Source organism: Megalops cyprinoides, chromosome 11, assembly GCF_013368585.1.
Source record: "Megalops cyprinoides isolate fMegCyp1 chromosome 11, fMegCyp1.pri, whole genome shotgun sequence".
Lineage (NCBI taxonomy): Eukaryota > Metazoa > Chordata > Actinopteri > Elopiformes > Megalopidae > Megalops > Megalops cyprinoides.
This window is the reverse complement of record NC_050593.1, coordinates 20,770,685-20,790,326: the sequence shown is the minus strand read 5'-3', so window position 1 is coordinate 20,790,326 and position 19,642 is coordinate 20,770,685. Positions and strand designations below refer to the sequence as shown.

The following is a 19,642-nucleotide window of genomic DNA, read 5'->3' as shown; positions in this document are numbered from 1 at the left end:
CAAGTGAGGGCTTTTGCTAAACCTGGGAGGTCACATGACCAAGGCCATGCATCACACTGTCCTCGTGGATATATCAGAGCTGATTGTTTCTGGGAAATCTTTCCCTCTTTCGATGACAATGCCTTGTGCCTCTATACATTGTGTTGGAACAGTGATCAATGTGATACAATGTTTTGGCATAAGCCAGATGCTAAAACCTGACTTTGATAATAAATTAGATGAATCTTCAAAGCTCCATCAATATAGTCTTATTCTGAACATCATCCAAAAGTTCATAATCAAAGAGGATGAAAATGGAGCAGACCGTTTCTCTCAGCAGGGGGCAATTCTTTCATACGAGTTGGTTGCCTCTTATGAGAAGTGCTTATGAAAATTTTATGTATGTTTTGTAAAGATGCACTTAAGAACGACAATTGACAAGACCAGGCTTAATTAATTTTGTTCTTTATTTAAAAAAAAATCTAACTATTCAAAATATAACAGTTGCTCAGAACTCCCAGAGCATGTTCTCTCTTTCTTACAGATGTACATTATATAGACTTACCATATAAACATAGCTATACATCAGAGTCTTTTAAAGACAAATAATTTAAAAAGCAGGAGTACTGAACACTGAATGAGATACTACTCCTTTTGATTATAAAGGAATGCTACACAGGTGATTCCTGTGTTGATACCCCCATCAGAGCCTCAAGCAATTCTACAAAACATCTGATTATTGCATATAACAAACTAATAACAAATAGCCCAAGTCAATGTGTACTGCATTTTTCAACAGTGAGGAGGGAATGAGTTCAACAGAAATGTGACTTAATTCAAAAGTACGTTTTCTTGTTCTGCTGAATTGGTTTCACCTTGCTTGGGACTGCTGAGAATGTAAAACAGAGGATTAAGCGTAAGGGGGCTTTAGTAAGACATTATATGGGGACTGTGTGTGGAGCCATTTTAATCTTAATGAACAAAGCAAGATGATTGGTGCTTGGGAATAAGTTAGGGTACTGTAGATAGAATTAACCAGACTGGTCACTGTATGCAGCACTATTAAAGAAACAAATGTTCTTCTAACAATGAAAGAACATTAACATACATTAGCGTAGGAATTACAATACAGGTTGCATAAAAATGGTCCTTAGAGCAAATCCAAGTGTTGGCTTATACTAGGTAATATTTAACTCAGAGCATAGATCGCATTTGTGATGTGCATTGTAACGGCAGTTCTTGTTTTGATCCCTGAAGTAGTCTGCAGTTCTTCAACATCACATTTTTTGACTCAGCGACTCAGCACCATCTAATTTAGATTAACAGCAAAACAAAAATATATATCTTTACTTACCAAAACATTTTGACATGAGTTGTCATTGTCAACAATTAAAAAAACACATAAAATGACTTAAGCTACTGTAAAAGTGATAAACTAATAAAACAAAACTCTATAAAGTTTTTTTTTTAATGTTTGTTTCTCAAATTAATCAAATGTCATTATTCATAGATATTTGAAATCTAATTTCAGACTAATAATTTATTTTTGTACTTTCAATATCTTAATGCTTGATACTAATTGCAGATAATATGCAACATGGCTTTGAGATCTCTGTCCTTTTTGTCTGAAATATTATATATTTACATGGATTAGTCAATTCCATCTATTTTGTGAACAATACTTCAGTTTTCAAAATATATCTGCATAAACAGTATTTGCTGCACTGAGCTCCGCAGTTTCTTGGGCATTGGTGAAATTATATGTGTCTGCTAATCAAAAAACATGTACATATGTGGCTTTGGTGTCCATTCCTATGACGTTTTTGGCAGTGCACTTATAGAAACCGGTGTCTCTGCTGGATGGGTTCTGGATGACTAGAGAGCCTTGTGGATGTAAGTATTTGTTGCCAAAGAGTCGAGGCTGATGGGTGGCCATTAGCTGCGTTTTATCAGGCATCTCCCACACCACCTCTGCTTTGGGGATGCCGATGGCCATGCAGTTCAGCTGGATAGCCACACCCACCCTGGCGTAGGTCACCGGGGCGGGGCCACTGGTGATCCGAGGTGGGTACGCTATCACAATCACGGGCACGGTCAGAAGCGAGCTCCCATACTCATTCACGGTCTTGCAGGAATATGTGCCCCTGTCATAGACCGAGGCTTGCTGGACCATAAGGGTGCCGTTCTGCAGAACTGCATAGCGTCCCATTCTTTGGGGCCTGGTCAGAACGAGGCCGCTGGGCAGTGTCCAGGATAGCTTGGGCAGAGGGTTACTATTGGACAGGCAGTGGAGCTGTAAGTTCTCTCCATTGATGATGCTCACTAACGAGTTGTACTTGTTGCTGATGTCTGGCTTTTTCCCCAGCTCAAGGGTGACAGTCCGCTCGACGTGTCCGGCTGCATTCCGGCCCACACATCGGTAAAGCCCGGCGTCAGATGCTGAGGGGTTGCTGATGTGCAGGGTGCCATCTGGCCCGTGGAAGAATCTAGAAAATTGAGTACCACTTAGAAGTGGGGAGCCGTTGGGAAGGATCCAGGTTATCTCTGGAGTTGGCTTGCCCTCGACAGAACAGTTCACAGACATTGCACTGCCAACAGTGAGGGAGACGGTTTCAGTTTTGAGGCTTCTGAGCTGTGGTCTCTCTGTAAACTCTGTCACATCCAGTTGGACCACCAAGCGGGCTTCACCCCCTTCGTTGCGTGCGATGCAGACGAGCTGAACTGAATCTGTCTTCCTCAGGGAGCGAATGTCCAGAGTTCCATTGCGGTGGACCGTTATTCTGCTCCCGTAGTACGGTGCAGGAAGGACAACATTTTCAGGCAGAACCCACATGACTCGAGGGATGGGCATCCCCTCCGCCTTGCAGTCCAGGAGCTTGCGCTGGTCCCTAACAGCTGTTTCCCTGACTGTGTTTGCCATGCTTCTTAACCCATTGATGGTGGGTGGGGAGACTAGAACCTCCACCCTGATGACCTTCCTATCCTGCCCAGCAGTGTTCCTGGCCATACATGTGTAATTTCCATTATCAAATCTCTGGGCTTTCTGAATGAGAAGTGTCCCATCATTATGTACTTGGTACTTGTCTGATGAAGGTGGAATGATGCGGTTAGTAGGGGAGAGCCAAGAGATGGTTGGTGTTGGTTCTCCCTTGGCACTGCATTTCAGGGAGATGGAATCCCCATAGGGGACTTTGATGACCTCATACGTTTTGTTTTTGATGACTGGGGAATCGGCCACAACCTTGATGTGGACTTTCATCTCGTCCTTGCCGATCTGATTCTCAGCATAGCATGTGTAGTCACCCTCTTCCTTCATTCCCACATCGTTAAAGTAAAGCGTCCCATTGTCGAAGACCACATATCTCCTGGTCCGTGCCCCGCTGTCATCAGACTGCATGACGCTGTTCACCATAGTGCCATCTGGCAGGCCCCACCTGATCTCTGGGTTAGGAAGGCCAGACGCAATGCAGTCCACTTTCAGATCTCCTCCATATGTCACCTTTTGATTGGCCAGCTGCTTGTATTCAATCTTGGCTGGCTTCATCATGACACTGACCTTCAAGAGTACATAGTCATCCCCCATCTTGTTTCTGGCTACGCACAAGTAGTCCCCCTCATCCTTTTCTGTTACTGCTCGGATTGACAGTGTGCCGTTACTGAAGACTTTGATCCTGGGATCAAAACTGAAAATAAACACAGAAGAATACAAAACATTATTCCACTTTCATAACATCAGAAAAAAGGGTACCTCTTCTACCTTTTAAATTCTAGTTTAATTTCCAATGCTAAATGTCAGCAGCAACCTTTAGACAGAACTCTATAGCTGAAGGACCGCAGGCCTGCTTTTTCATTTGTTGCCAGTATCTGCCCGAGGCCTGTGGGTAGCTGACAGTCTGACAGCCACGCGGTGTTGCACGTGCCATGTATGCAGAAGTACAGCTCTCAGGCTCACTTCACCCAGGTGAAAGGCTGATCAGATCTGTCACAAGGAGAGCAGAGCTGGCAACCCATGACTGAAAGGGCCTGGCGTAGCTTCAAAGATTCTCTCTGCTGAGTACAGACCTGCTCTCTTCCACCCTCACTGGATTAATAGCATATGTCTCCTGAAGGAATTCATTTCCACAGCTATGGTAGCGGTAAATCCCAAGAGTTACAATTTCAGTGGTATACAGTCAGCACATCAAAAGATGTATTTCTGAGGAAACTGCTTGTTTCAATGATTTAAGGAAAGGTTATACATTTACTTTGAATAGGATGGGGTTTTAGTTGACTTCATGATGTATGATACATTTTATTCATCAAAACATTCAAACTGATGCAAAAAGTGTGCAAATTCAGTTCACCTGGGTAAGCATTTCACTCAATAGCACTGACTTACTCCATGGTCTTGAAGTTAGTTTCAGACTACAGCAGTACTGCAATATTGTGTTAATGCTGAGGATCCTTAGATTATATTCCATTACATTAGTGATACTCCCTTTGTGCTTTTTTCAAATGCACTTTCACAAATTACATTGTGAGTGCTGCATGTTCAAATACCAAAAAGTGCCTTCAAACCAGACAAATTGCACAGTTTTTTTTTAAATAGTAAAATTTTCCAGCATTATTGCATTCCCTCACCTCAGAATGAGTGAATGTGTGACTATGAGGGGCATTCCTATAGCATGGGAGTTGATCAAGTGTCCATGCAGCTCACAGTCACTGGTGAAGATGCAGTAGATGACAGTAGATTAACTGTGCCTGTTGCCTGGAAGCAATCCCACATACCTGTAATGGGCATCCACCAGCTTTTTGGAGGGAATCCTCCAGATGATTCTGGGTCCCGGGTCTCCAGAGGCAATGCAGTCCAGACGCAGCTGTCCCCCGTACGAGACGTCAGTCCTCTGTGGCGAGGTGGAGGTGATCTTGGCCGTGGAGGCGCTCTTTCGCACCAGAAGGCTGATGGTCCTCTTGGTGGCCCCCACAGCATTGCTGGCCATGCACTCGTAGTTGCCGCTGTCCTTGGGCGACAGGTTGCGGATGTACAGCGTCCCATTGGGGAACACAAAGAGGTTGCCGTTGACAAACTGCGAGGGGCGGATCTGTGTCCCATCAAAGATGATCCAGCGGATGCTGGGCTGGGGGGCGCCCTTGGCGGTACAATGGATGTAGACTGTCTGCCCCTCGGGAAGTGTGAAGTTCTCCTGCCGCTGCTGTTGGATCATAGGGGGCAGGGCTGCCACGTGGAGACGCACGGACAGCGTGTCAGCCCCGGCGGCGTTGCTCGCTATGCATTTGTAAATCCCTCGGTCTGGGTAGCTGACGTGCTTGATCCGGAGGGTCCCGTTGGCCAAGAGCATGACCCGCTGCTCGGTGCTACTGGCGGACCGCAGCACGCCCCTGTCGGGCAGCACCCAGGTGATATGCGGTGTGGGGAGCCCCTGTGCCTGGCACTCCAGGTTGGTGCTGTCGCTTAGGTACACTGTCACGTCCTGATGGTGCGGCTGCATCATCCTGGGCTGCTGAGCCAGCACCACCAGTGTGACCATCATCTTATCTACCCCGTACTGGTTCTGGGCTGTGCACAGATACTGCCCACGGTCCTGAAGCTGGGCATTTCGGATGACAAATGTCCCGTTGGCCTGAACCTCAAATCTCTGGACTCTAGTGTTCTGTGCCATGATGGCTCCTACAAAAAAAGACATAATAATGGGAAGACACTTAATAAATAATGTCAATGGGGTTCTAAATTCAATGTACCATGCAAACGATTTTTTGTGATATATTTATATAGAATTTGTTATAAAAGCATAATGGCATGAAAATTATAAATTTTGTTTAGCTGATTCTATTTTCATTCAATATTATTTAAAAACTGTGGGATTAGTTTGCTCAATAGTATTACTACTACTACTACTACTACTACTACTACTAATAATAATAATAATAATAACCTTTGGCACAGGTTGCAGAACATTAAGTGGGGTAAATAAGAACCAGGTGCAAGAATTGAAAGTTCTGGTTTACATTATGTATATTATGATTGAATCTTTTCATCCTCCTAGCGTAAAGAGAGCAGTTACATGGGTGACCCATAAACTCTTTCAATAAATCTGAAATCCTTAGTTATTTTTATTCCATCTGAAACTGTCAATTCTGGTTGAGCTGAATCCCATATCAACTGACTGCGCACAGCAGGCACACACATGCACTCTCTGACATGTGTTTATCATATTGGTGGCTTCCGTTTGAGCCTCGTGTCCAGCTTAGAAACAGAGAAGTTCAAGTTTCAGCGGGTGAACAGTTGCAGATCTGTATTATGCTAGTCCTCCACCCATGCCAAGCAGTTGTAGCAGCTGACCGACATCTTCAGACAAATTTAGGTCAGTGGGTGTGGTAGGCTTAGCCTCTCAACACAATTGATGGCCATGGCTTCACATCGATGAGGGTCATACTACTACTACTACTACTACTACTAATAATAATAATAATAACAATCATAATCATCATAATCATCATCTTAATAACATTCTGTTTTAAAAATGTAAACCACCCTCAATTGTTATTATTATTATTATTATTAGTGCTTGTTAACAAAATTAGTGAAAATAATACAAAGAAACAAAAGAGCTCCACATCAGCTAATTCTGCACGCTATGTAAAAGAATATGGACCACATACCCTCTAAATTAAATGTACAATGCCATTGCCTTGAAGGAATATTTCAAATCAACAGAACTAAAGTCATGGTTACCATACATACCAGTGGAAACTTTAGTCCAGGTGAGGAAGGGTTTGGGCTCCCCCACAGTGTCACAGGGCAGCGCAGCGTCCATCTCTGCATGCACTGACACAGTGTGAAGGTTGGTGGTGGTGATCCTGGGTCTCCCTCTTTGAACTGGCACCACAGGGCTTCTGGAAGAGTCTCTCGTCACATTCAACAGGATTGCAGTATTTGGGAAAGATGGAGTGTTTGGTAGTCTGGGTCTAGTGCCCTGAATCACTTGAGGCTGAACAGTGGACTTTGAAGGTGGTGTTGTTTTTGAGGGACTAGATGTCATCTTTTGAACAGCTGGTGGACTTGTGGGAGCTCTTGAATTTACTGATCTTGGGGTGGTTGGCTGGACATTGTTGACTGAACCTGGCTTGGGGCCTATTGCTATGTTTGTGGGGTTTGTGGCAGGTGGTCTTGTCCTGTCAGGTGTTCTGAAGGGATCAGGCCTGCTAATGACAAGGGTGTTTCTGTTATTTGGGTAATACGGGTACCTCTGGTTGGTGCTAGATACTCTTCCACTATGCCTGTCTGGTATGTAATTTCCTCCAATGTTCCTTGTATTGTGAGACAGTCCAGGTTGCTGTCTGTTGGAGTGTGAGTCAGGCAGCTGTGCATTCTGATTCAGTCTGGGAGTTACTGTTGATCTTGTTCTGGTGAGCACTCCTGTTGTTGTTGCAGTTGATGTGGTTGTCATAGTTTTATTTGTTGTTACTATAAGGATATTATTCTTCATGGGTGATAAGTCCTTTTCTTCACTTGCTACTGACACTGGTTTTCTGGGTGGGGTACTGTTCATGGTTACTTCATATTCTCTGGTAACGGAAGGTTTAGGTTTTACGGGAGTGGGTGTTGTTTTGATAGGACCAGATCCTTGATTATAATTGACTGGTGTTATTGGTTTCTTTGTTGGTATCTGTATAGAAGGTATTTTTTCTTGCCTGTCCAAAGTTTCTTCATATACACCTGGTTTTGTTTGTGAATCGTGTACTTTGGTGACTTCATGTTGGATGTTTGTAGGCCTTCTCGGGTTAGAAGAGGACACGGGCCACAGTGCTAATTCTTTATTATCTGGCGTCACCTCAGAATCTGGGATTTTAGGCTTATTGTATATTTTGATGAGATCTTTTTCCGGTTGCACTCCCGGTTGGATGTGGGAGTTATGCGTGGTCCTGCCAGGCCCTGGCATGGAGCTGACGTCTACAGCAGTGTTTTCACTGTGAGTCTCTTCAAAAGGTTTAACTTCCAGATGACTTTTGCTTGTAAATTCTTCCTGACCTGCTGCCAAAGTAACAGTTTCATGGCCTGGCAATGAAGATGGAAGTGCCTCAGTAGCTACTTTGTGTTCACTTGTCTGCTCATGTCCTGTGACCAGACCCACAGAAGTTTGTGGAGACTGTGTTACTGACAAGGTACTTGTGAAAATATACGGTGGTGGGATGCTTGACACAACAGTGTCCTGCTGTTTTGTTGTTTTGCCCGATGAAGTCTGGCATTCAGTGGTAGACTGAGTGACAGTAGGTTTAGTGACTGTGCTCTTGGCATTCACTGATGTTTCTATTTCAGGAGATGGAACTGTGGTTGCAATGACTGTTGGGGTGGGGGCTCTCCCATGTGTGGATGCTGAGGGCTGGCGTGGCCTAGCAGTGGAGAAGCGTGGGGATGGGTGGGCGTTGTTTGGCCTCATTCTTATTCTGTTGGGTCGTCTCCTGCCACCAAACCTCCTCCTTGAATTCCATGGGTTTCTGGAACGTGAGGGGACAGAGCTGGAGTGAGGTTCCTCTCCAGTGCTGCCAGCTGCAGTGGGTTTGGTGGTTGGAGCAGCGGTAGTAAGCAGTCCAAGTTGCTGACTTTTCTGTTTATCTTCTGCTACATTCTTCAGTGTAGTTTCAAGAATAACCATTGTTGATGTTGTTGTTGTTGTTGGTAGTGGTAGTGCTGATGTTATCCTAGAAAAATCATTACCTTCTGCATTGTTTTCTGCATTTGGGTCCGGGTCAAAATTATCTACAGATAATGACTGACTTATTTGTTCAGTTCTCCCTTCATAGGCCTCATTGTGACGTTCTGTGGTTTTTCCATTACTAGGTCTATTATTCCTTGGCCCTTCAGACTCTTGATTGCTTTCAGAATGGAGAGGGAAATTAGGAACTGTAGAAGCTGGGTTGCTTTCCATTGTATCACTTTGACTTTCCCATAAAGCCACATTGTAGGCTGTACTGGTCCTTAAGATGTTTTCACTCTGTTCCCCTTCAGTCTTTAAGTCTGTGACAATATAATTGGACTCCTGTGGACCAGATGTGGGTTGTGAAATATGAGTGCTGGTTGTCACAGTGTCTGAGTCAATGTTAGTTTTGGGTGCAGATATTTGGTGAATGCTGTTAGTCTTGTCCTCTGAATATGAGGGCTCAGTGACCAGGCGGTCCTGAGCATGCTGCACTGGAATTTGTGGAGTGGTGATTACAAACAATCTCTCCTGCAAGCTTGTATCATCAACAGAAGATCCTTCTGTGTTCTCCTGAGATTCAAGCTCCCTTTCACCAGTCGTTGAAATGGGCTTGGACTGTGGCACTGTGCTGGTTTGGACTGAAATGGAGGTTGTGGTTTTTGGATCACTTTTATCACGAATCTTGGCCAAAATGTCAGCCCATCGCTGGGGATCTATTTTCTTATTAGACATGCTAACTCTTCTTCTATTCTCCACTGTGTTCCTTCCATCTCCGACACGGGAACCTTTCCGGATTGGCTTTCTCTGTCCTTGGACTCGTCTCCAGGAATTTCTAAATGGATGTCCACGTGTGTTAGGCTTCTGGCCACGCCTTCGGCTTATCAGATCCATTCGTCTAGAGGGCACCTTCTCCTGAATATCATCATCACCAGATGACTCCTCATTATCCTCCACTAAGGCTTTTTTTGTTGAAACGCCTTCAGCTGGCTGAGGCCTCATAGGAAACTTTCTCAGAGGCCGTGCCCCTTGCCGCCTTGTGAGGGTCACCTTTGTGGCCAGGGAATCTATGCCATGCTGGTTCACAGCTACACATTTGTAATATCCATTATCGTTCAGTTGACTCTGTGGTATGAACAATGTTCCATTTGAATACACAAAAGCTCGGGATGAGTTTGCTTTGAAGCTCACAATGTTGCCGTCTGGCAGAATCCAGTTCACCTCTGCATCTGGTGTACCAGAGGCCACACACGGCAGAGAGACGGGTTCACCTACAGAACTGTCCACAGGTGCACCGCCTTCGCCTCCAGGGGGCGGGCCTGAAGACTCCTGCACTGAGAGGCGGAAAGGAAGAACGTCAAGGTCATCCCTCACCTGTGCTATGCAGTAGTACACACCGGCATCTGAGTGGTCCACCGCTTTGATAACCAGCCTCCCTGTGCTGGATACAGAAACGCGATTGTCTGCGCTGTTATAAGGTGCCACCACCCTGGAGCCGTCTGGCAGCATCCACTGAATGGAGTGCTCTCCAGAGCTCAGGATGTTGCAATCCATTTCACTCATGCCACCCACCACAGTGCTCTGCACAGTTCTGGTCTTGTTATTGGACTCTATCATGACCCACTTCCTCCTCTGCCTTCTCATCATCTCAGTCTCCACAATCTGTGTGGTGTGAGTACTGAGGATTAATTTCACGCTCTTCCCAGTTGACTGGGGTCGGTTCAGTTGCAGGTTGAGAAATGACTGCATGAGCCAGGGTGGCTGGGACCACACATTAGCCCTCACCCCAGTGTAATAATATGCATCCTTTTCTATGTCTTGCCTGTACCTGTAGCTTAACTTGGGCTCTTTGCTCAGCATGATCTCTCTCTGCAAGTGTACAGGAACCTCACTGTAGTATGCAATGAGTTTCCATAGTTTCTCATAGTTAACCCGATCTATTGGACACTCCAGATCCAGGAAGAGGCTCATGTTGGCAGCAATCTGCTGGGAGTTGATGTAGTCCCAGCTGATTTTGGTGGACTCCCTGGGCTCACTGATTATGCAGTCCAGATCCACTTTGTTCCCATGCTCATCCGTCAGGTTTAGTGTCATGTTCCCAAAAGAATCCCTGAAGTCCTCTAAGGGCAGGAGTTCACTCTCATTGTCCTCAGACGTGGCCTCCTTCTGGAGGGAACTGATGACCGGACCCCTGCAGGTGAGATCCTCCAGATCTAAGATATCCTTCTTCCTGAGAGGCTTTGGCGAAGAACACATTGGACAAAGCTGACCTTTTGCATACGCTTTGTCCTTCTTACATTTCAGCACACCTGGGAAGACAGGAAGATTGCTTTAAAATAATTACTCATATCACAGGTATACTTTATCAAGTGGCTACCTTTTATTTAGTTATAATCGAAACATCTGTGTGCTTAAATTACTTAATCATAACAAATTTTTTCACCTCTTCCCCCACTGACAGCAAAAACCAAATACTCTTTAAAAAGAAGAGCAAAAAAATAGTGCAGTGACTGTACTTCTGGACACACTGACAGAAAGTTTTGTAAGTGGCCCAGGATACAAATATCTCATAATAAAATGAACAACACTATTAAAAGTATTCCAAATATATAGTGCCTTTCAAGGATCTCAGTCCTTCACAGTAAAATTGGTGGGTGTCTCACCTCAATCGCCACCACTAATGTTGAGAAACTACTTGCCTAATGCATGTCAGCTATTTTTCACAAGAACTCTGAAAACACATCAGCTGAGGTAGAATGGGAATGAATTATTATCCTATCAAACAAGGGTACTATCAGATTGCAGACTGAAGGAGCCTGATTTGGAATGTAGCCAGGAAATGGGAATCCCCCTACTCTCTGTGGTGAGCAACACAGAAACAACTTCATTACCTGGGGAATGTGCACTCCAGTCCAAGAACCACTTCATCTTGCAGTCACAGGTCCAGGGATTCCCATGCAGGAAGAGATTCTCCAGCTGGGGCATGCCTTTCAGCATCTGCTTGGGTAGCGTGGTGAGGCTGTTGTCGGACAGATATAGGTGCTTGAGTGTGGAGATACGGAAGTGCTGCAGGAGGGAGAAAGTGCTGAAGGTGGCAGGATGGAGCTGCTGGAGGTGGTTGCCCTCTAGGTGGACCAGACGCAGGGTGGTCAGGCCCTGGAAGGCATCCGGGTGGATGAACTCGATGCGGTTGTGGTCCAGGTGCAGTCGGATCAAGCCTGTTAGCCCTTGGAGGGTGAGACCTGTGATCACCCTCAGTTTGTTGTAGCTCATCTTCAGCACCTGGAGAAAAAAAAAATGAATGAAGAACAAATCTGGAGGAGATTGCTTTGTGGGATTTCCTGCTTAGACAAGATTAAATTAAAAGAAATAATTTGTGCCTTGAACATTAAGCAACACAATCTCTCATTGTTATGCTGACACTTCTGGACATAGATGAATATGTGCAACTGTGTCTTACACATTTTTTTCATCTTTATTGTCACCATCATCAGCATCATCATTTCTCAGAGAACTTGGTAATTAATTTACAAAGTACAAAATCAGTACAAAATCCTGTCAACAACTTTCCCAGGGCCTGTTATGAAGACTTAAAGTGATGTTTTACAAATATTGATAATAAATGACCCAACATTTCATTGATTCTCAGGCATTTGCACTGGATTTCAACTTTTTGCAGAAGTTCAGTTTAAAAACATTCTACCACAGTACCTGCAGTGACATCAGGTCTCTAAAAACTCCATTGGGGATATTATGTAGGTCATTTCCATGCATCATAAGTAGTTCCAGTTTTCTTAATCCAGCAAGGGAGCTCTCAGTGATTCTATTTATGGTGTTAAACCTGCAACAACAACAACAAAAAACACATATATCACCCCATACTACTTTAATTTAACAGGAGACAGGGCTTACTAAATGTAAATGTATGCTCTGCTGCTTAAATTGGCATTTTATAAAGAAAGGGGACTAAAAACTGATAACTGAAAGGAACATGCTGTAGGACAATCGGCAACACATGTTGAAAGATTAACAGTGGAATGATGTCTTTCAAAGTTTGCCATCTGCTAGTGGAAATTCCACATGTAAACCCCGACAAGACATTTCTGTATCCATTCAGCAGATGTCAACAGGCGCTGTCCATTCAAGCACTCTAAACACGCAGCCTGCTGCTTCACCTAAATCCCCGCAGCTGTACCTTCTGAGGACAGAGACGCTTACCCTAGATTCATGCGCTCCACGTGCTTGGGGATTCCGGCAGGCACCGTAAGAAGGGAGCGGAAGGTGCAGTGGACCTCTGTGGGCAGGTAGCAGGCACAAGGGTGTGGGCAGGAGAGCCCGGCATGTGGCAACGTCACCAGCACCATCAGTGCCAAAGCCTGGAAGCCCAGATGGCCCATCTTCAGCTATGCTGCGATGAGGTTCGTCTCACTGCTGTTTGACACATACACACAAACATGTTGAACACAGCACTGCACACCACACCGAGGAACAGAAAAACTCAAGACACTGTTGCAGAGCACAAAGGCACCACACAGAGTCAGTGCCATCATGCCCTGTCTCAGTCCCTCAGTACTGCTCACATGCAGAACACTCAAAGATAAGCCTGACTGCCTTTAAACAAAATGTGATGGTATGCAAACACAATGCATTTAACTGTGGCACAGCAGGTGAACACACACACTTTAATTACTGCTGTAGGAGCCAACACAAACACCTGTTACAGTACTGCTGTTCACCCCCCCCCCCCCCCCCCAGATATAGTGGTATATTTCATGAGATTAAAGCAGGTTTCTCAAATACTAGGTACCTAATCCACAAAAATTCCTTGTCTTCAAAAAAAATGCTCACAGGTATTTATCACAGTAGTGGATTATCTTTAATTAATAATTGGAAAAAAAAACTGCCGAAGAGGCACAGTTTTCTTATGATATGAAAAAAAAAAGACTATTTCCCTGCATACAAGTGTATACAGTCCCCAAAGCAACCGCACAATAACGTCATTTGGTCCCAATGAACAAAAAGTCAGTTTGTAACTTTCTAAAGTTCTACATTAAGCGCCATGTCCTGAAAGCAACACGAACTACTCTATGAAATAACCGCGCATTTTACCATTTAGCCTGGCTTTAATACAATGTGTAACCATATATTATCCATGGACTGTGCCGTTTCAATGCCATTACATTTTAACCAATTTAACCAAATTGCAGTGACCCTCTGGTGACCCCTTTGATAAATCTTTAAGAGACAGACATTTCAAGCCAAAACGAACGAGATCTACACATTCTGATGCCTTTAACAGAATACTGAAATTAAGTAACTACGCAGAAATTTGAAACTTTCCCACTGGCAACAGTTTGGCAACTGCGATCTTTTCGTAGACTGCAGCCATAAAACAGCACACAATCCTGCTGTGGAATATTTGCGTGAAAACACCATTAGTAAGAAAACTCACAAGCATATTACGACAGCGTTACCATCACCACTACTTGGGAAACCGATATTGACAACGTTATTATGAAATGGGAAAATCAATAAAACAGAAACGTGACCAGGGGAAATAAATCATTTTACAATGCACATACAATGATCGACTAAACCATTTTCATGACTTATGAAATATTCTGAGAACAAGTATGTTATATTAATTTGAATTATATTCATGTGAATTTCATTCATACATAGATTTTCGAGTTACTGGATCAGTGATAAAAGGTTTATAGCTTGAAAACTGTAATTATACAACATACCAAAAGCAATGTTCAACACAAAACGACTAACAAAATATATCAACAACCATACCATTTAAATGTGTAGATGGCGAAGACAGACAACATCAAAATTCATCATCGTTTTGGTTTTTATAATCCTTAAGAGGTCATATTAATCCAAGGACAAGTTTAACAGGAAATCAGTTAAAGGATCCAACATTCACTCAATGACTTCCTATTATATAATGAAATTAAAGTCAGACAAATTTTCATTGGCCAAATTAACTAAATGCCTCACGGATGATAAAAGAGATTATTCTTCCAGTGGTGTTTCACAGGTCCCAAGAATAATTGAATGAAAATGCACAAGTTGAGGGAAAAATCCAGATGAAACTATTTTAGTCTTCCTTTAGAGTTAAAATTGATTTGCAAGGGTCCCTGTAGTTCTTGAAAGTTTGGAGCTCAAATCTTGCTGGGCTGAAGTGCAAAACTTGGGAAGGGATGCGATTTCCAGCTCGGAGCGCTTTTCTAAACGTCTTGTCTGTGCCACTGAGAGCCGGACTCTCAAAAGGCTCATGACGTTCACACAGTAGAAGCGCTCTGGGAGAGGTGGGGCCAAATGAACTTAGGGGTGCAGGAGTCTGCGTATGAAATTTTTCAAACAAGACGGAACTACTTATCATCACAAGCTTTATCCGTGAGGAAAAAAAACAGCGCTAACAGTATATACATGTATAACTGGTTTTATTGCTATTAAAACGGCTTTAATTAATTTTCTTCTTACATGGAACTATCTAGCCAATATTATAAACATATTTAAATGTAAAGGCAAAATGTGCTTTCCGATACAGCTTGCTTGTGTGACATTTACATGCCAGGTGCCCTCACACTGACTTCCTCAAGGGATCTGTAGAATACAACCTCATTGTCTTATAAAAACAGAGTGGCCAGTCTATTACTTGTCCTCGTTCACACTTCTGTTGGAGCAAATACATGTGACCGGATGTCAATTATCATGTCATTGTCTTATTGTAGTACAGTCAACAGAAGTATGTATTAACACCATTTTCCTCAGCATCTCAAAAGAAATCATGGTTGAATGTTCTCATTTGTGGGAGCTGGCTATGTTGGCTTGTGTCCATTCCTCGCATCCCCTTTGCCAACAGCCCAGTCCTCTCACTTTTGAAACTTGCTGCCACATGAAAGCCCAGCCTACTCTCTTGTCACCCGAGACCATTCTTGACTATTAATACATCTGGCTAAGAATAATGTCAGCCACTGTAGTTCACTCCCAACCCTCTTAAGATGAATTAGGAGTGGGAAAAAAAAAAAAAAACAGAAGAGGAAATGCTCACAAACAAGTAAGAGCCATTAAGGTTTGCGATGGTGGGCACTACTTGTACTCAGTAGACCATTAATTCTGGTCTGATATTGGTTTGTGTGTGTGCTGCAAATTCCCAGCACAAAGGGCTGGACTGTTTGTTCAGCGGTTAGTTACAATGGCGCTCAGTTTCTCAGTTGTCCCCGGGTGGTCTGTAAAGTTATTTGCTGTATACACATGCTCTACACAAACTTTATTTTTAAGACGCCTGAAAGTCAGGAGGATCGCAAAGATTGCTGCAGCCATTGTGTTAAATGACTCTAATGTCATCTACAACACTCACAGTGCTCTGCTAGGCTTTTCCAGATATCAGCAAAAAAAATGTGTGTCTGAGCTGTGTTTTGCTCTCTGGCACTCACAGGGCTGCAGCTGTTGATGGGGACTCTGACGGTCAGCAGTATCCCTCAACAGTAGGGGAGCCCATTAAACTGGAATGCTTAAGTAAAGGGTGTACTGTTTCAAAGCCCTGAAATTTCACCATACGCCTTGTCAAGATTGCTGGGTATTTGAAGGACAGAGCTGTGGAAGTGTCCAGTGAGGCAATGTACGAGTGGGTGCATGTGATTTCTAATAAGGGGCTGAATTCAAGACAGAAATAAATTGCTGGTCTAAATTTCTTCTGAATTTTACATTCTACATTTTGGAAAAATTAGTCACAGTATGTTATTAATCATCTCCTGTTTGAAAAGTGATGTAGTGAGTGATATGGAGGGAAATTCTTACTTTACAGAGGACTGGTTTTTCACCTTTCCCTTTTTAGAATGACTGTTTAAATAGAAGAGAAGGCATTGAGGAGGCTGATGACATTGTATTGTAACCCTTGCTTTTGACAGTAAAGCTGCTGGATGCTTTGCTGCAGCCTTGATTGAGATGATTGTTTTCAGAGAAGGATGAACAAACTTACAAATATAGCTATTTGAATGTTGTCAGATTCCTGTCTTACCCATGTGGACAACAGAGGCTTCCACAGTACTGCGGGGTTCCACATGGAGCACTGGTCAGGATAATGGACTTGTAACCAGAAAGTTAACATAACCTTGAGCAAGGGACTTCACCTGATCTCTGCTGTATAAATGCATATGATGTAAATGTCAACGCTGTTCTGCATAACAGTATATTATGTATAATACAGTTGTTGTCTCCCTTTGATTTGAGATTCACAAAGACTGCAGAAAACATTACATATTAAACCCTGGAATTCATATTTGACCAAGAATTTATGACTGTCTGCTGAAAAAGGAATGTCAACAGAATGGTGACCAAAAGCCAAGCCATGACTCACATTCACTTGAGCTGCTTTAAAAGTGAATGTATTAAGAATGACAAAAGTTATTGGTACCTGACAACAAGTTTAGCCTTGTGAAACCATTGTCTCCAGACTATGAAACTGGATGCGTACCGTCTTGTGAAAAAGGCTTATAAAAACAGTAAGTGGAATAAAATTCATATTTCCAGTGACATCAGCATCTGAAGTGTCTCTCCAACTTGAAATATGCCCATGATTTTGGTCAAACAGAATGCAAGGGGCACAATATTATATTGTTTTTTCCCTCATGTAGACACGCACACACACACACACACACATGTATGTATGTGTGGCACTTGTGCATGTTTCAGTGTTTGCAAATATATGTCTGCGTGTGTGTGTGTGTGTGTGTGTGTATGTGTGTGTTCTTGCACATGAATATGTGTGACTGTGCATGTATGTGCCAATATGTGTATGCCTGCGTGTATGCATGCATGTATGTTAAAAATCTGAAGCTTTCTGTCCCATCTTCACAAGGAGTAGAATGTGAGTGATCAATAATGAGTCAGATAACATACATTTGTCAAGACTGAAGGGAAGGACGCAGGGAAATACAAGCACAATAACACTTCACCATCCAAAATAATAATTCACTTACAGAGTTCCTAATAAAAAGGAGAATTATTTTACAGTATCCAGTTTTATAGTTAACAAATCCTTTCCAACAATGACACGCATAGTACAGTGAACTTCTGCCTTTGGGGCTGTCTGTCTGCTAGTTGTCTTAGTGAGAATTGCACTTCATTGTTTTCAGTATCTTGCAGTCCAAGTATGCCTTTGAGAGAGAATTTGATATCACCAAAAGGATTTTACCTTGGAAACAGCTACAAAATTGTTTCGTTTTCCTGAGGTCACCATCACAGATACACTGCAAGAGGGGTATTTTAAACTCAGCCTCTCTTGTTGATATTGAATGTCAGAGAAATAAACCCTCAGATGTGCTGTAAGCATTTTTTATTAGACATGCACTCAATTTGAAATGATTTTTTGTTATATATCAATAATCTCTCAACAGAGGAACTACAACATTTTTATTTTGTCTGTCTTTATTGTTGATTTCTTTGGCGGAAAATTAAAATTATCTTAACTGTCTTCTCGCTTGTTGTGGTAGAAAAATATGACTTGCAAATATTTGTAAGCAAACAGTATACATAGAATGTGACATTCATATGACACCATAGCACAAGAAACAGAAACCTTTTCATGGAATGCATTTTATATGATCAAAAGGGATTGTCATGTTCACTTTTTAAATAGTTTTGCTTTAGTAACTGATATCTCCCAAGGAGCTAATAACTGGTGATTTCAAGCAGAAATACATTTCCATAATACAACCTAACTGCTAGTACAGGAATACATAATGGGAGGCCTTTGACATTCTTTTCCTCCTCTGTGGTGTGGTGTATGATTAACATTACACATGTAATCGCTTTGATTTAGCAGTGGAATTATAATGACATCAGGGAGTCAAAATTCAGAAGCCCTCTTTCGGCATAATACTTGGAGGTTCTGGAATATGGAAGGTGTTATCAGGAAACATATAAAGAAGAAAATTCTGCCTGGGATATTTTTCAAGAATTTGTAAGGTAAATAAAGAATATGTCCCTGTGGAAGGTCTCTGCCAGATTTCAGATTGAAACTTCAAACAAGGCTATCAAAGCTGGGACGTGGGCTTGCCTTCAGAATATTGTAAGGCTCCATTTTGTTGGTTTATAAGTAGGGTCAAGAGAACACAATTGTTTTCAATAAATTTGGTGATCCCCAAACTCTGAATTGAATGTATGAAGAATAAAATTAACACTTGCAATAAACTGAATCAGTTATAGACAAATTTTGGTTGAATCTAAGACCCAGTCTTTTGGGCTGTTTAGACAAGGTTTGGGATCTTCACTGTTGTGTGTCAGGGCTGAAGTGCTCATGTACTAAATCCTCACAGACACTTGCATGTAATATCACACATTAAATTAAACACCAGACCAACATAGTCTGACATAATACAAAATGGAAATCATATGAGACATGGGAAGCCGAAAGAAGCGTCAAACAGAATGCAAAGGGCAAAGGTGTGTGTTACATTGAACAGGTGTTGTCCACGGTCTATTCTAGGTGTTAATAGAGTTAGTAGTGTCACAGAATTTTTCATCAATTAGAAAGTTAGACAGTGGTTTTGACTTAATGTTGTTGGAAGTGTTACTTATTCACAGGAACACTGAATGACAGTGAATTGAACTTAATTGAAGACTTCAATGACTACCATTCAACGACTTCACAAATGAATGTTAATATAAACCAGGCCAGGGTAAAATTCTCTTTACTTTCCTGTGGATATAATGAAACAGAAAACAGAAATGAGTGGAAATGTGAAGAACATACTGGAGGTCTTTATGGATCCATCTGAGAAGCATAACCCGACATGACCAGGTTTTTGTGCCCTGATTTGTAATGGTTTGATTGGGATGAGTGTCAACTTAAGTGCTAAGCACAACTTCATACTGTAGCATATAGAGTAAGAAAAACTCCAGCTGTAAATAGGATATGGTTATAATGAGACTTTAATGGTCACTGCTGATGC

General features: G+C 42.6%; 1 protein-coding gene across 1 annotated transcript; it reads right to left on the bottom strand.

Moving 5' to 3' along the window:
* Positions 1 to 1,653: 1,653 nt before the first annotated feature.
* Positions 1,654 to 14,549, bottom strand: LOC118786268 (matrix-remodeling-associated protein 5-like). Its single transcript, XM_036541394.1, has 7 exons — positions 14,475 to 14,549; positions 12,894 to 13,106; positions 12,387 to 12,516; positions 11,567 to 11,957; positions 6,722 to 10,984; positions 4,747 to 5,647; positions 1,654 to 3,662 (listed from the first exon to the last, which is right to left on the bottom strand). The coding sequence occupies exons 2-7, from the start codon at positions 13,070 to 13,072 to the stop codon at positions 1,754 to 1,756; spliced, it is 7,773 nt and encodes a 2,590-aa protein (XP_036397287.1). The 5' UTR covers positions 13,073 to 13,106; positions 14,475 to 14,549; the 3' UTR covers positions 1,654 to 1,753.
* Positions 14,550 to 19,642: the final 5,093 nt, after the last annotated feature.